This window comes from Sebastes umbrosus, chromosome 12, assembly GCF_015220745.1.
Source record: "Sebastes umbrosus isolate fSebUmb1 chromosome 12, fSebUmb1.pri, whole genome shotgun sequence".
NCBI lineage: Eukaryota > Metazoa > Chordata > Actinopteri > Perciformes > Sebastidae > Sebastes > Sebastes umbrosus.
In genome coordinates, this window is record NC_051280.1 from 25,036,778 (window position 1) to 25,054,643 (window position 17,866).

A 17,866-nucleotide genomic window follows, 5' to 3' on the forward strand; every position below is an offset into this window, starting at 1 on the left:
AGACAGAAATCCAGCCTCCTCCCCGTCTCCACACTCAATCCTTTTTGTCTTATCTCCCCGACATTATCTCAAGTCCTTGCAGTAAAAACTAAACCTATGTCCCTTACTGTTTCCCAGGGGTTTTAGGAGAACAAAGGCCACTCAAACACGTCTGCTTTCACGCCTGACTGGGTCATACCGGCTGCAACACATACAGGATTGCAGGTGAATCTCATTGTGTCCTCTGTCACAGTGGAATTAGTACAATTCGTCGGGTTGTCATGTTTATAATTGTCTGTCACACTTGAAAGGGATTAGATCTAATCCCTCGGATATGCTCATTTTTAGAATTCCAGGTTTATGTATATTGTTGCTTTCTGTTGTGTTTGATATAGTTGGCTGTGGCGACAGTGAAATGGAGGAGCGATGCCACCTGCTGGTCAGGGTCGTCGCTACAGCAACAAAGCTGATGAATTAGTTCAAAAATCAGACGAGAGCATGTTTGCCTCTTTGAAACGACAACACATCATCTTCAGTTTTCTGTCATTTTATTAGAAACCGGCAGTTTATGCATCAGTATAGCAGTTACTAGTGAGTGAAATCAACATGTTGGTTTATTGGCACCAAAAATGTGTCATGTGCTTGGCATGCAGCATGGCTATTTTGCTTTTATTTGTATATTTTACACACATTTTATTTAAAAAAGTGCTTCGCAAATTTCTAAAAACACAAAACAACACAGACCTTTTGATAATTGTCAACATATTCATGTGACCAATACAATACACATATCAAAATAAATATTTATTTAATTGCATAGTTTGCAAAGCTAAGCTTCTACTTGGATGTGCAAAGATCAGACATAACTGCGATGTATTTACATCGACAGTGAAGACAGATGGAAAACAGCACATTTATTGTATACTGCATCAGCAATCAGGACACATTAAAGCTTCACGTCACTCATTGATGATGTTGTTACAACGATGTCATCCCATCCAAAACTCAAGCTAGTGCTCGTGCAGATGAACGAGTTCAGAAACAATATATGACAGCTACAGCTCAACCCAAGCACACAGCGTCAGCGATAAACTGGGTTTCAAAGTGCATCAGACAGAAAAGAGTGAAATGTGAGAGCATCGTACTGTACTGTATGTCTGCAGATTCTTTTCCAGTTTTCCAGTACTACAACGCTCGAGCTTTAGCGTGGGCCTGCAGCAGGGCGGTTGTGTCAGTGTGGGATCCTTTCATGGCGATAGAGAGTGCAGTTTGACCACGCTGGGGGACAAAAGAGAGAAAAAACAGGAAAGACATAAATCTTAAGTTCTGAACCCATATTAAGTTGGACACAGTAGACACAGGTTTACTTTAAAACACAAACTTTTTGGCATCATAAGTGGGCAACCTCCGGGTCTGTAAAGTGAAGCCAACGCAAAAGTGCCTTAAACTTGCATTCTTTCTAACAGCCAGCAGGGGGCGACTCCTCCGGTTGCAAAAAGAAGTCTGATTGTATAGAAGTCTATGAGAAAATGAGTCTACTTCTCACTTGATTTATTACCTCAGTAAACATTGTAAACATGAGTTTATGGTCTCAATCGCTAGTTTCAAGTCTTCTTCAATACAGCATGATGTTCATTTTGTAAAGTATGGTCCCATTTAGAGTCAAATAGAAGATAAAGCAGGGGATGCTTTAGGGCGTGGCTACCTTGTGATTGACAGGTCGCTACCACGGCGTTGTCCGGTCAGGGAGTTGTCCGTGTTTTCGTCTTACAACTTTAACCCTTTCACAGTGTTTTCAGTTCATGAAAGTTAACATTTTGGTTGCTTAAAAATGTCTTATTCAGCGTTCGGTTGTACTTAGCTCCACTCTCTCGTGTCACTTCTGGTTGCAAAAAAAAAAGATGGCGACGGCCAAAATGCCAAGCTCGAGGATTCAATACGGCAGTCCACAAACCAATCGGTGACGTCACAGTGACTACGTCTACTTCTTATATACAGTTTACGGTTATTATGCAAATGCTAACATGCGTAAAGTGTAAACATCCCTGTTAAACATCAGCATGTTAGCGTTGTCATGACGACGTTAGCATTTAGCGCAAAGCACCACTCTGTTTAAGTACAGCCTCACAGAGCTGCTAGCATGGCTGTAGACTTAAATCTTGTTTTCATGTGAATAGTTGCATCAAGGTGCAGAATTAAGGCTCCCAAAAAACAAATTAAATCACAAAACTATGTTCAAGGTTGCATTTTCTGTCCTTAAGATAAATGTGTTAAGGTTTCATTTCATCAGACTTTAATTAGTCTAATTAATCTGGGCGTGTGTCAAGGTGAAACTCGGTTTAGAGTCGAGATAGGACGCCTTTTTTTTCTCTTGTAAACTCTACTTTAAATGCAGACTGTGTCAAAAGTAGAAGATCCATTTGCATCCTTTCCTCCGCTCTCTTTTCCTGCCTCCACTCGCTCCAGACTGGCAGATAAAGTACCGTTAGCGGATTAGCTCATCTCAGCCCAGGGAGATTTGTCTTACTGTAGCCTTGATTAATCCTGGGAAAGCTCTATTCTGCTGCATCCAAACTGTCAGTCCACCCACGTCCACACTGTGTGAGTCAAAACATTCGAGCCTTCATACATCTAAGCTCCTTTTTGTGTTCAGTTATGTGAATAAAAAAGTAGATATGCCGTTTTGTTAACAAATAAAACAGGATTTCACAAGAGAAATGGAGTTGGAGTCATCACATGAGCGCTGTATTTCTGAAATTTAATTTAATGGTGTGTGCTGCCTGTAGATTTTTTGAGAATTTCTTGTCCAGTTAACTGTGATTCTTTTGGTATAATGACCATAAACAAGACATCTCACAGTAGTTGGCAGTTAAAATGAAGACAGAACTTCTTCTGGTGTCTCCGGTCAAAAGGTTAGGGGATTATATCGTCTGTGGGTTTTCTGCAGTATCACCTTGTCAGTCAGGGTGAGGTCACACTGGCTCCTCTCCAGCAGCAGCCTTGCGATGTGCGTGTGGCCTCTCTCGGATGCGAACATCAGGGCCGTGGTTCCCTGGCTGTCCTGGAGGTTAGTGTCCGCTCCACAGCTCAGCAGCAGGCGAACCATCACGACCCGCCCGTGTCTCACCGCCAAGTGCAGAGCCGTTTGGCCCGTCTGTGGAGAGGGACAGAAAATTAAAGTTTAGAGATTTGTTAAAAAACACTACACATACCTGTACTACTTTGCCCATTACGTTGATACTGTTCATCTAACATGTCAGTGTCCTGCTTAAAGGCACTTTTGAGGGAAACTAGAAATTTAGTATTGCACTTTTATCAAGTTTGGGAAGTTACAAGACAAACATTTCTAACAAGCCCCCAGGAAGAGCGCCGGGCCGTGAAGCAAATTTACGTAGTGGCCAAACGGCGGTACTACAACTTCCATGTCCGTCACGTGATGCCATTGGGCCCAAAAATACTTTTTCCCATAGACTTACAAAAGAAAGAGACGTCTGTAACTCAGCGGATCATTTTTTTGTTGTTGAGGTAAATCAACTTCCCAGTATGAACACTTGAATAGCCCTTATTTAAATCATTAGGTCCTAATAGCTGAATCCAGAGTTATTTCCCTTCCTCTGTTCATGTGAATGAAACCCAGACCGATGCTGGACCGCGGGGCTGGGAGGCGGAGTTAAAGGAAACGCTACTGCACCTCTCTATAGGCCCAATGGATGCAGATGATCCGGGTACTTTATCACTCGGCAGTTGAGCCATTTTGGCTTCATGCGCCACTGAGCAACTCTCATAAGAATGAACGGGAGCTCGCCTCCAACACTGTATCCAGTTCTCTTAATACATCCATGATTTTGAAAAAGAATAGTCTAAATTGAAGCAGCAGACGCCCAGATATCCAGATTTTTAGTCCCTAATGTAGGTCAAGCTTCAAAAACACTGCATCCTACATTTCCCATAATGCAACTCAGTTGTCTCTTTTATTAGACCCTCCCTCCTGCGAAAAGCCCACATCTTTTAAACTGCACCCCCCCCCAAGTTGAAAATTACATTTGACTCAAGCCCAATTTGACATAACCTTGATGACACCATCGAGGTTATTTTCTCAGACTTTAAAAACTCCCTTCAGAGCCACATGAGAAATTATACATTATATATACAAACTGTTTTCACAGTCTTTATCCCAAGTAAACTGATTTTCATGTGTGAAATCAGTTGGATGACCCTTTAATGTTGTGTGTGATTGTTTGATTAAATGCAGTCTTCATTTAAAAAACTGGAAAACAGCTTGCCCAGAGTACTGAGAATCAAACTAGTCCAGTAGAGTCCACTCTTCACCTAAAGAAAACCCCCAACCTTATAAATGACCCATCTTACATTTAAGCTGTGTTTGCATTGGATGTTTTATACCTGACTGGAGCGAATGTTAATGTTGCTCAGCTCCATTAGCTTGCGGACCACCTCCATGCCTCCTGGCCCATCAGGGGCTGTCAGTGAGGCCAGCATGACCGCTGTGTAGCCCGCGTTGTTCTGAAGGCGCACATCACTCACACCTGTAAAGCAAAGTCATTTTTCAGTATCCACAAGCCAGCTATTCCTATGTGCACCAGCTCCGGCTACACACTACTATACTATGTACTACTAGTATTACCTGTGTCCAGTATCAGGCTGACGATGCTGTAGTTGCAGTGGGACACGCTGTAATGCAGCACTGTGTTGCCGTTGTCGTCAGCCAGGTTGATTAAGAAGGCCAGCAGTGACGGCGTGGTCTTCTTCACTTCTTTCAGGTACACGGCCACCCTGCTGGCCACTGAAGCCTCCTCTGCTGCCGCACCGAACCAGTGCTGAAACAACACGACTAGGGCCTTCCTCTGGAACAAAGAGGGGTTAAGATTAACAAGGGAAGAATACTAAATTTGGATTGAGTATTTTTAAGGATTTGCCAACACAGTGTATACTACATGTTGGAATAATCATCTTTAATCTAACAGACTTCAAAGCAGTATTAATTTGTTTGGGAATACAATATGTTCATATTGTCAATAGTGAAACATCCAGCAGACACAGAGCAACTTTAGCATGAATTTGGAGTGATGTCCACCCGTCAAATGTAAGTTAAATATTCACTCGCCTTAAAGGTTCTCTATACGATATCCAGAGCATTAATATAGCAGTTAACAACTATTTGCTACGCATGCTTTTCCTGCATGTTCGTAGATGTGAACGTGCCCCACTGGCTAGTAGTGTTGTCATGATACTGGAATTTTTAACTACTTATAAAGTATCGATATTCTATGATATTTTCGATTCCACAGGAAAAAATTGATGCAACATTGAGGGCATCAAATTTAAAATTTTTATTAAATTGTTTGTGTAAACCCGCTGTCGGAGAGAAGACAAAGCAGAAAGCGAAGCTGATACCCATGAATCGATACTGCAGAAAATGAGTATTGAAACAGTTACAAATATTCAGTTTTGACATGTCGACTTCGATATTTCGATATACTTATATATTTTCGCCGGCTCAGTGTTCGCCATGTTGAGAGCTGTGCAGAGGCAATAGAAATGCTCCCAATCTCATATTTAGCACCTTTAAAGCTCTGTTTTGGTCTCCACCAGCAAATATCTGTCTCTTTAGCTGCTAAATGCTCCACTCTGTTCACTAACTAGCCGCTAACGTTGTCTGTCTGTCTGCTGTCCGGTCTGGGCAGGTTGTGTATGGCCTCATGGTTTATTGGAGCTGTTTCACTGAATATAAGTTGTTTAGAGCTGTGACAGTGAATAAAACCAAAACAATGAGCTAAACGATGCTAAAATGTTCCGTAGAGCTTGAGTGATAATTATCTGTGGGTTTGTCACTATGAGCAGCACTTTTTACATTACACATAGATAATGTATACATTGTTGATAGGCTATAAGTTTATAAGAGCAGCTCTAAGATCGAATACAGTTTAGTTAGTTGACAGATTTGTTTCCCATTCACTTTAAGATATATTTAAGATTTGGATTATAAACAGCTTCAATATTAACTGAATCAGTTTCTTTAGGTTTGATTGAAGGTTTCTGTGGAAGAAGAAGACTTCTTACCATGTGATCATTGGGGTTATCCATGTTGTCCATGTGATCTTTGAGGAACTGACAGGCAGCCAGAAAATCTGAGCTCACCGACTCACTAGAAGAGAGAGCATGTGTCAGGAAAGAGAGGAAAGAAAGTGGAAAGTAATTTTGTCTCATAGCCCCATGAGATGAAATAAAAACACAGGAGCTATTCCCTAAAGAGTAAACATCACGATCACAATCTTCCAAACAAACACTGATAAGGCGTTAGTTCCGCTCCTCTCACCTGCCCCCGGTGGTGCTTTCTGAGCCAGAGTTCCCCTCCATCTGTTCTCCTGGGGGCTGCGGTTTCGTCTTGGCCGCTTTCTCAGCTTCCGCAGACGGTCCGCCTCCATCTGTCCGCTCTGATCCCGCTCCTCCCGATATCATCTGTCCGTCTGGGCTCGTTTGCTTCACTCCCTCCATCCGTCTCTTCTCCTCTGGTGGCTCTTCATCCTCCTGGACGGCAGCCATCTCCCTGGGGATGATGCTGCTCTCCTTCTGCCCACTCTGGTTCATGCAATCCTGCCCAACCACATTTCCACTTTTGCGCCTTTAATAAAAAATAAAGAAAGGAGAGCAGAAAATTAGATCAGACTGGTACGAGGTCAAAGTTCACATAAATGCCTCAAAAACTTTACTCCTTGTAATTTATTGCCAGCGTTTTCAGCATCAGGAATCTACATTAAAGCCAATCAACCATTTTTCCCTCCGCAATGTCTGAGTTAGCTCATTTAGGAACATTATTGTCATTATGTATATTATATGGATATATATTTTCAGTCAATATTTAGAGTCTAATCCTTTTAAACCGTCAAAGCTGGAAATCAAAAGGAAAAAGTCAAAACAAATTAAATATAATGCATTTTCAAAGAGTGTCACTGTGCTGGCTCATAGATGATTACAACCAAAGAGATCTCATGTACTGTATAATACTGAACCCCAGCAAACCCTTCTGGAAACTGCCACAGCCACATTTTCCATCTTTTCTGACTATTCTAAATTAGAGGTAATAAATAAACTCTCATGGGAGGTTTTGGGAAATGTTCCCTTTTCTCCTTTAATTGACAACTTTAGAGGGAGTGGCGTTCATCTTTCAGTCTTAAATTATGATGTTTGTCTCGGTCCGTAGCTTAAATAACCTCAAGTTAGTGCGTCTGTCAACTAAAACTATGGTTTGAGCAATAATCATAACTCTAAAGGTCGCTGAAGTCAGAGAGAGTCATTTACTAACCCTTCATTAACACCCACAGAGTGTAGGCTTTTTGACATCCGGGCGCATCCGTCTGTCCTCGTGATGGATTTAGTGGCTGCGTGGAAGACAAACACAGAGGATATGATGAAATATCACAACACAGATGAACAACAACATTACACGCTCGTTACAAAATGCATATTTATCATGGTTTATGGTTTATTATGGTACGTTTGGACACAGCCATTTCTTCACAAAAGCTCCTCAGAACAAATATTTTGTCATTGACAAAGAAGAGAGTAAATTAATGGTTATATTGTGGGCCTGAATTATTTGACAATGGGACATCAGGATGTATCAGAATATGATTTTCAGTACACAAAAGAAAAACTTTTATTTTGACAAGAGCTTCTGTGCTGTGAGACAAATGTGTGGATACAACTCTTTACGCATTTAGCAACACCTTGAAGTCATCTAGTGTTTCTTTATTGAAATTAAAATGAGCTTGTGGTTTTTCAACAGCAGCCAAAGACCACATATAAACCTGCTCTTATTCCTGTGTTGCTACGGCTGTTAAGTTGCTGCAGCTGTTACCATCGGCAACAACAGCAGCTCTGTTTTACACAGGCTTTCCAACGGCTCATTTCATAACACTGACATTTGAATAACCTATTATAACCCTATGGGTCAAATTCTGAGATATCAAAGTCTGTAATAACTATTTCATACCCATAATGTGTCCAGTTTTTTGCAATTAAAGATCCTGCCCATGCCCACTGACATTTTTAATCACTTGTTTTTAGAGAAAAGTGCATTGAATACACACTTCTCTCCGAGGTTCACAGCTGCTATTTCAGCTTTGCCAGCCAGGTCACACGAAAAGGCGTATCAATGACACAATTGCTTTTAGCGTGTCATTTGTACGACATGTAGTCTGTACTGACTGCAATGTAAATTCATCCACGTAAATATACTACACTCAGAACTAGTGACGTAGAATAAAAAGTGAGAGAGACCACTTATGGCAGGCGGGAGGGGATGTGATGGGTCCATCAAACACAAGACTTCCAACCTGGAGGCAGTGTTTTGTAGTGACGTTTGTGACGTGTTTTACATACTCATGTTAGGTTGTTTTCATACATATTGTACTTAATTTATGTACTTTTATTGCCAAGGGTGACGTTTTTCCTAAACCTAACTAAGTGGTTTTGTTGCCTGAATGTGACACTGACACACTATTCTCTGGTGGACAGGCGGTCTATTAAGCACTTCGGCATGATACTGGATTGGCTTTGCATGCTGGGATATCTGGCACTTGGCTTTGAAACTGAAAATAAAAGCAGAGCAAACTAGAGACCGTCTTGTGATGGGATCTCACCAGCTGCGATGGCAAATCGGACTAGGGGCATAAACCTACCCCACTTCCAGTGCCCTTGCTCGGACCACACCCATCTTCGAACTCTGCCAAACTCTTCAATTTGATTTCAACTACATACCTGTAAAATTTTGTGACTGGCCCTTGCACGGTTGTGGTGCTATGGCGGTGACAAATCTGTCCACAGACAGACAACACCTGCCAAAGTACTCAAAACCGCGTCTGTGGTAATTCCTGCTACAGTAGGTTGCGGTATAATGTGAGAGCACTTCCTCTCAAAATAGTCTGCAAGAGGGCAAAGCCTGTGTGAGGTACGAATTCGTAGTTGTCAGTAATTTTCAGTTACATAATCAGCTTTTAATTGATTCTTGTGGATGTAGGTCAACCATCGTTAGTATCTTCATAATTCAACTATGCTTTAATCATTACAGTGACATCATGTACAATCTGTGGACTACAATACCTCCATGTTGAATCCTCTCTCCATCACCGTGTCCATGCTGGGTGTAGTAGGAGGTAAGGATGTCGACGAGTCCCATCATCTCCTGCTGCAGGGAGTTGACTTTGGGGTCTGGGTGCTGTAGAGGTTTACCCTCCTTTCCTGACTCGCGGTCTGCACACAAACACTCCCACTGCTGATCCAGGAGCCTCTTGATCTTCTTTACGTGGTGGACGACCACTGCTGTTTCTTCTGAAGCGTCTCCAGGATCCACCGACGCTAGCGGGTTTTGTTGTCGACTTCTTTGACCGTTTGTGGTGACAGTTCTTGCATCTGGACTTCTTGAGACTTTACTGTATGGCTCAATGGATCTCACCACTGTCTCATCTCCATCCTGGTCCACCACCACCCTCTCTGCACGGACCCACACCGCAGGGTTCCTGGTAAGGTGCTCCATCTTGTCATCTTTCCTTCTGCTCTCCTCCTGCTGCTCCCTCAGCAGCCCTAAGGCCCTCTGCAGCTCCAGGCCAGTCTCATGGAGCTTCTGCTCCAGCATAGCGACTTTGGCCTGCAGGGACGTCACTGTCAGCAGCTCATCCAGATCTGTACTAGTCCTCCACTCGTGGGTGGGATTAGAGTCGCTGCGATTTATAGGAAACATTATGTGGCGTTCATGCCGAGGCCTTTTGATGTCCGCCGTGCCGTAGTGGGAGGAGGTGTAAGGGTTTGTGGTTCCGTTCACTGAAGGGGGTGGGATATGTGGATTCAGGCCCAGACGGAGCCTCTCTCTTTCCTCCTGGAGGATGCAGATGTGAGCCCTGAGCTCTGGGATCTCCCTCACCTCCATCTCCAGCTCTCCCACACGTTCGAGGGCCTCGGTCAGGCGCCTCATCAGCCCCGAGCAGTCCTTGGGCCGAGGGCTGTCCGAGGAGTAGAAGACGTCTTCACAGGAGATGTTTCTCCCTCCAAGGTTATCCATTGAACTCCGGAGGCTGCCGGGGTCGTCCGTGGACTCTGATCCCTGTCTCAGTAACACCGTGAGTGGCAGACTGGAGGCGCGCAGGAGATGAGGTCTGATGTGCTCACCCAGAGGTTGCTCATCAAACTCCTTGATTCTGGCCTCCATCTCTGCCAGGGATTTGAGCCCCGTGGGAGAAAGTTGCGACCTGTGATCATTTGCCCACGAAGTGTAGCCATGGTGATTGGCGTCCGACAGGCGGGACCTTGGGCCAAGAGCTCCAGTAGATCCCCAGGGGCTCGGGCGGTAGCCACACCCAGAAGGGTTGAGGTGCCTGGGGAGAGTGCTGGCTCTAGGGCCCTTGCTTCGGCGCTGGATGGGGACTCTTTTGATTGTGTTGCCTTTCTCTATGTCATCTACGTATTTTAGGAAATCCAAGTCTAGTCGAAAGCCATAAGGGGTTTCCACCGAGTACGGGGGCTTCCCTTTAATTCCATTTTCTGTTGTTTTATGAGGCGAGACACTTCCTGTAAACATTAAAACAGTAGTTTAGTATCCATCGCAAATTCAGCACAGTTCTATCACATTAGTGACTTTTTTTTCTTACCGTTTTGTCCTTCCATCACTTTTTTGTCGTCACTTGTCCAAACAATTTACTGCCACATTATCTGGTTTGACCTTTGGTATCTGACAAAACAAACAAAATCAAATGAAATAGGAGATTGAATTGAGCCAGCAACACATGGAAAACACATGGTGGGACGTTTTTACAAGTGGCAGGAGTGGTTACTGTGTGGTTATCTAATAAAATAATGAACACATTCATGATTTCTGAGGCGGAAAACAGATGAATTTTGGCACTGACATTCACTCGAGGTTTAACTGTGGTATTTCTTGGTGGGACACTCCATCTTGATTTAGTGACCAGATGGAAGATCACTCTGAGAACGGCAATAACCCCTTTTTTGTACTCCATTCACAATCCGCCTTTTGTTCAATCTCCCAGCACAAAACAAAAACATTCAATTACGCTCGAGTGCTTTCTCTCTCTTCCTCCCTCTCGTTCTCTTCTTTTCCCAAAGACTTCTGTTTTTCTCACACTCCCACCGCTTCATTTCTTCCATGCACCGGCCTGCTATTATTCAACAGTGGCAGGCCTGATGTTCACTTGATTACAGCTCTGCCATCCAGGACGAGAGCTGAAAATAGCTTGGGACTGTTTAGCCCAGCAGCTATGGCCAGCGGAGCAAAATATACTCCTACAGACATAAATACAGACGACCATTGTTGTTGTGACTCACAACTTTCCTCCCTTCTCTGTGACTCCTACCAGGTCTAGAGTCTTCTGTCAGATCCTTGATTTACTTTACCCAACTGTCTCTCACTGTAACTTCCTTTTCCTCTCTTTTTAATTTACAATCCAGGGCTCTGCTGCCGTCTGACTCCCTTCTTCTCTCTATATGACAGAGAGTAGTTTATATAATCTATACTCTAGGTAGTTCGTCTCTCAGTGTCTCTCCGTTCCATCCTTACCTCGTCCCCTCCCCTCTCCTGACCACCAGCCTCTGTGGCAGATCACTGTCCCGTTGAGGCACCGCAGTCACCGAGCCGCAGCCCCAAACAATGTCAGCTATGCAGTAAACAGACAAACACCGCCAAATGGCCCTGGTGGGAATTTTGACCTCCGTCATTCACACACTCTCTGATGACAAGCGATAAACAGCAACAAATCTGCAATAAACAGATACGAATGCAATTTTCACCAGCTAAGACGAAATCACTGAGATATAATATACTTGACCTGTTGCAGAAGTACATGCAGGTCTGTTACAGTATGTTGGCCTTTCTAATTTCCAGATGGGTGGAGTTTAACATATAGGCAAATATGACAAAACATGCTACCACAATGCTCTGTATTGTTTTTATTCTATTGCCACTATGATCCCTTAGTTTTGGTACTGATCTAAGAAGATTGTTTCGATACCTTTCTGTACATTTAGGAATAAAAGCCACAAAATATATTTCTTTTCTTTTAAGTAGAGCTGCAACAATTAATCAATTAGTTGTCAACTATTCACTTAAATGCCAACTATTTTGATTATCGATTAATTGGTTTGAATATTTTTTAAGAAAAAAGTCAAAGAAAAACTTAAAAATTCTCTGATTCCAGCTTCCTAAATGTGAATATTTTCTTGTTTCTTTACTCCTCTATGACAGTTAACTGAATATCTTTGAGTTGTGGACAAAAGAAGACATTTGAGGACGTCATCTTGGGCTTTGGGAAACACTGATCAACATTTTTCACCATTTTCTGACATTTTATAGACCAAACAATTAATCGATTAATCAAGAAAATAATCTACAGATTAATCGACAATGAAAATTATCGTTAGTTGCAGCCTTACTTTTAAGAAATATTTCTCAAATGTCGAACTTTAATTACTAATATGCAATCTGAAATTGTAAAATTAAAACTACAATTCAAATCAAAAAGATTCAGAACAAAGAATTTTCTTATTCTTTCGAATAAGAATAATGTAAAGAAGAGATTATAACATTGGAGGCCAGATTTTGGTACTCAACGGTTTTCAAAACTTGATGCTCGGGACACATTTCTGTTGGTACCAAAAAGTAGTAAGTAAGTAAAAAGTCTGATAGCCAGCCTCAGTTACCATACACTCTCTGTATCGACCAAATATGGGACACCCCACCTTTCTTGTAAAAAGATAAAATAAAATCTAAATATTTTCTTGACCTGCATGGAAAAAGGATTTATCATAGTAGAATTACTTCTCACTGTATGCTCTGTTCTTTTGCTCTTACAGAAACCTAACACATGTGTTATACATTGAAACTGATACAGCATGTATGTTGTTATGCCTGTGGGCTTTTATGTGGAGTAGGATCTTTCAGCACTCGATCAGACAAGTCTAAGTTTAGCCTATACACGTGGGTGTAAAACTAAAGTACATGTCAAGAGAGGAGAGCCAGACATGTGTCTTCATTTTACAGAGTAATAAAAGATCCTTCAATGTCCTCCAGGTAGACAAACACACTGGGCAGACAACAAAATAGCTCATGTTGTCTGGAGCCAGTGAGGCATTAAGATGAACAAAAGAGCCTAAAGTTGAGAGGCTGTATTCACCACTGACTCCGTCAATCTGCTCTGTCTGTACAGCCGAGCACCTGTTACTGCTGACATCTCAATCAGTCTGTCTGCTGGCTCAGTCAGCAAGTTGAGAACGCAGGCTGCTGGCTGCAGTCCAACACAAACAGAAACACTTTCAGGACATTTCTTTTACATTTGTGCTTTGAAGTAAAAGATGAAGTTTCATCTCAAGATTTGATGTATACCTTGTAAAAAAAAAAGTGCTACTCTGAAATGAGTGATTGCATATTTTGGGAAATGCGCACATTCATTTTCCTGCTGAGAGTTAGATGAGAAGATTTATACCGCTCTCTTATCTGTTCGCTAAATATGAAGCTACAGCCGGGAGACGGTTAGCTTAGCTTAGCACAAAGACTGGAAACGGGGGGAAACAGCTAGCCTGGGTCTGGCTTCAGGACAACGCCCCTGTAAAATAACTACTAAACATTGTTTTTTTGCACAGATTAAGCAAATTAGATATTGTATGCTAATTAGGGAGCTTTAAGGTCTTTACACAACTGGGGCGTTTTTTTCCATGTGATAAATTTGCACGTTAATGTATTCTTACAACTGTTGTTTTGTCATGAATGTGAATATTACATTGAGAAAAAGCAACATACTTTTTTTTTTTGGAACAAATTTCGATTTTCTGAGCTTTCGCACCGCAAATAAATTGAAGGCATTAACCAATCAAGTTGTGCGGAACGGGTTGAGTGGCACCTATATTATTGAAACAACAACACATAGTCCGAACCAAGACGGCAAACTTTATTGCTCCTTTCAACCTCGACAATGGCAGCACAGACCAGATCCACTCTTTCCGTTCTTACCTTTCACAATAAAAGCCCTAGACAAATAATATTTGCAGTCAAATATTTCATATTTTTGTGTCGTTTATTTGTCACATCCCCGATGTGTAAAGGCCTTCGGAGGTGCTGGTAGGCTGATTTTTGTACCTCCGGACAGAGCCAGGCTAGCTGTTTCCCACTGCCTCCAGTCTTTATGCTAAGCTACGCTAGCTGCCTCCTGGTTGTATCTTTCACTATTTATTGCCTTCTGTCAGTCAAAAAATGTCAAATCCAAACTGTTGCTGTAGCCCACAAGTTTCGAACCAAATTTAGACATACTTCCTGACCAGGTTACCACAGAGGAAACAATATAGTAGAGTTAAGGATAGGAAATTCCCAAGAGTCATTGCCTAACTCTGTCCACATTTCCGTGGCGCAGGTTTTAAATGTGTATGTGAGAGTAAGAAGGCCCAGCCTCAGAGGAAACCCAAGAAATGAAACGTTAAAAAATTTGCCTTACCCCAAACCGGCCCCAGCCAACGCTGCCTCTGCACACACTGAACTCAATCCAAAGTCAAGCGTCGGACTGAGTTTGAAATCAAGGTTTCCTTTGTATTCAGCTAAAGCTCTTGTTATTGTTCAGTTTAATAAATGCCACAGTTTTTTAAGCTTTTTAAACCTTTTCATTTATATAGGTTCTTCTCGTCTTTCTGTTCCCACAACAGCTGCTGTCCTCCTCTGGGTAAACGTGTCCCCTCTAACACAGACCTTTTAGACTTCCTACATCAGCACAAACCTCATAATCACAACATCTCTATCCGCAGCATTCTTCACCAAAGCCACAAATTAAATATGAACTCATGACACAGCAAGAGGGGCGACCTCCCGATGAAGAGATGATGAATACTTGAACCTCAGATATGGACGAAGGGATTATTTCAGATTTCAGATTTAAGTCAGTATAGCAGGTAACATTTGGTTCGGTCACTGATGGTACCAGCTGAGAGATGTTGCAGTGCTCATTTTAGCCATTTTTGGCTCTAGGGATGGAAATGTTGGTTGGTTGTTCCACCACTTTTTTCCAGACTGAAATATCTCAACAACTGTTTAATGGATTGAGATGAAACTGTGTACAGACATTCTCAGTTCCTAGAGGATGAATCCTAAAGACTTTGGTGATCCCCTGACTTTTCATTTAGTGCCACCATGAAAAGTCAACATTTGTTGTTTTGAGTGAAATGTCTTAGAAAATGTTGGATGGATTTGCCATGAAATTTGATACTCATATTCATGTCCCCGTCAGGATGAATTTTAATAACTTTCGTGACCCATTGACTTATCATCTAGTAGGCTACCATCATTAAAGGCGCTTTACACAATATTCAGAGCATTAATATAGCAGCAAACAAAAATTTGCTATGTAAAGATATAAAGGAGTATTGTCTACCTGAGCAGAGAATGAAGTCACTCTCCCTCTGTGTAATCAGAGCTTCTCCTTCCAGTTAACACTATTAGTTCTGTCAGCAGTTTTGACGTAGTAGTTGACGAGCCACCAGCTCAGATGGCGCCATGTTGAGAGCTGTGCGGAGGCAATAGAAATGCGCATTTAGCACATTTACGTCAACATTTTAATACGCCCCACTCTTTGGTTTATGACCAAATTTTTGCAAAACTAATGAGCCTCAGCTGCTACTTTGGGTTTTTTGCTAATTAGCAAACATTAGCACGCTAACACACTAAAATAAGACGGTGAACATAAACTTGCAAGCATTCTCATCGTTGGTCTTTTAGCATGCTTGAGCATCTAGCTCAAAGTAGGGATGTGACGGTGAGAACATTTTCCCAGATGTGACCACTCCGTCCTCCTCACGGCGATTACCTCATTAATCTCATGGTTTCCTTATAGCGTTGGGATTAAATCTGAAATATTGCCAAATAAGCACTTTTCCTTTTAGCTTTGACACCAAATGCTTGTCTGTCAACTCTCTCTCGTCCCGTGTGTGAAATCTGACTCCTGCTACTCTGTGCGGAGACTGCGTACGGAACAGAAACTTTCACTTTCAGTTTGTAGCGTCCATCTACCGACTATGTATTGATAACACAGCGCTGTAAAAAAAAAAAGCGAAACAGCGGTGGGTATGTAATGTAATCGGTGTGTGGCCGACCACCATGTAACACCGACTATCGCGACAAGCATAGCTCAAAGCACCGCTGTGCCTTCTGTGAGTGCAGCCTCACAAAGCTGCTAGTCTTTTTTTACTTCCATTCATTCTTCTATGCTTTTGTTTTCATGGGTTCACGTGGGGTGAACTTACAGAGCTGTCAGTTTGGATACTCTATCACATTGTACCAGCCACCCACCGACTTGTAGCCAACTCTGTGTTTGGACAGAACCACTTTTTGACACCACTATAATGTGTGGGTGCCTGACTTCTAAAATTTGAGACAATTAACATAATCCAGAACTTGAAACAGTGAGAAATTGTTTCAGAGCTGTCCCCGTGCACTTTGCCAGTGTCTGTCCATCTGTCTGTGCAGTATGTAAATGTACATGTTTCCCTGTTCTGTTCCCGGAAAAATCATTCCTCCTCTCCACTTTTTGGCTGTACAGACTGTGGTTTTTTCCAGTGCATAACTCTAAAGGTTGTCTTCTGTTCAGAGTTGATTTAGAAACCAAAGCCAACTGTTTGGACTCGAGCTCCCTTTTCCCCTCTGCTCTATCCGTCTCTTCTTTTTCCCGTCAAATGCATTTTTCACTCACTGTCTCCATAAAGACTTCCTTGAAATCCCTTAAGTTCTATGATCTTCTTTTTTCAGTTTGTATGTTTTTGTCTTGGGATTTTGGACCACTGGAGTCTTGGTGGTTGTCCAACAGCAACAGGGTCAGAGTTGCATTGTGGCATCTAAGCCTCGCTGTGTGGTATGTGGAGCCAAAGGCTCATAGGATGAAACAGCTGCCAGGGGCTTCATGCAAGGAAGAAAACTATGGTATGTTACCATGGCAAGGTTAAAATAGAAAGTGCGCTGCCTTGTGTGTGTTCTCACGTGGACATGTCTGTTGGTTCAAGTGTATTTCTATACAGTAAGTGTCAATAAAATGTTAATATAATTCAACATTTAATCTTTAAAAAGCAAAGTTATTCTATCCTGAAAGTCTGATTAGTATTCAGCACAAGCCCAGAGGTCCACTCCACACAATTTGTTAAATCACTTTATAGTCAAAAGCTTTTCTGACCCTGAATTTAGATCAGCCTGTCCCGGAATCGAAAGACTTTCAAGGTCAACGTTTAGCATCTCGGCTCTGATTAACTAACAGTCCTCCGCTGGCTGAGAGATATGAGATTAATATTAAACCAGTCCTTACCTGGTGACATGTGTTCAGCAGTTTTCCCCCACTTTGTCTTGCTGATGTGAGGGTGTGTTTGTCAGACTGTAGTCCACTATACAGTCTGCTCCCAGCTCAGTTCAGCCTGTCCGTCTCCTGAGAAGGCGGGGAGGTGCTGTCAGGGAGAGTGGCATGCCGTGGCTGTTTGGTAAATGCCAATGTGCAGCCCCTGCCATAACAGAAGCTGGGTTTGCTTGTGCGTAAAAGAGAGCAGGGAGGGGCAAGCCTTCCTACGGTACCTCCTGTCCGACGAGACTGACAAGTGGGAGGCTATAGGCACACAGAACCACACCCACTCCTTCAGGCAGCAGCCAATAGGAGTTCAGAGGAGTAGCCGGTCGGGAAAGTCGGCAGCTCTTCTGGGACCTTGGTGACAACATGTCAAAATATGGAGCATCTGGCATGAAGTGAAGAGAAAGTACCAGAGTCACCTTACTGTGTACCGTCCATAATCCTCTCAGATAACATCAGTGACCACGTTGTGCCTCAAAGACCTCCCTCCTCGTTCAGAA

At 42.5% G+C, this 17,866-nt stretch overlaps 1 protein-coding gene across 1 annotated transcript; it reads right to left on the minus strand.

Moving 5' to 3' along the window:
* Window positions 1–510: 510 nt before the first annotated feature.
* On the minus strand, window positions 511–17,587 carry LOC119498934 (KN motif and ankyrin repeat domain-containing protein 4-like). Its single transcript, XM_037788053.1, has 10 exons — window positions 17,334–17,587; window positions 10,641–10,720; window positions 9,100–10,560; window positions 7,301–7,376; window positions 6,314–6,619; window positions 6,058–6,142; window positions 4,622–4,841; window positions 4,381–4,523; window positions 2,933–3,133; window positions 511–1,257 (listed from the first exon to the last, which is right to left on the minus strand). Exons 2-10 carry the CDS (start codon window positions 10,654–10,656, stop codon window positions 1,165–1,167), a joined length of 2,601 nt encoding a protein of 866 aa, XP_037643981.1. The 5' UTR covers window positions 10,657–10,720; window positions 17,334–17,587; the 3' UTR covers window positions 511–1,164.
* Between the last annotated feature and the right edge of the window lie 279 nt (window positions 17,588–17,866).

What these genes read in the sequence shown, in the direction of transcription:
- LOC119498934 (XM_037788053.1), bottom strand. An exon ending in GAAAGCACCACCGGGGGCAG is followed by an intron (nt 6,143 to 6,313) that starts GTGAGAGGAGCG and finishes TCTCTCTTCTAG; the next exon opens with TGAGTCGGTGAGCTCAGATT. An exon ending in CAGCCTGATACTGGACACAG is followed by an intron (nt 4,524 to 4,621) that starts GTAATACTAGTA and finishes TTTGCTTTACAG; the next exon opens with GTGTGAGTGATGTGCGCCTT.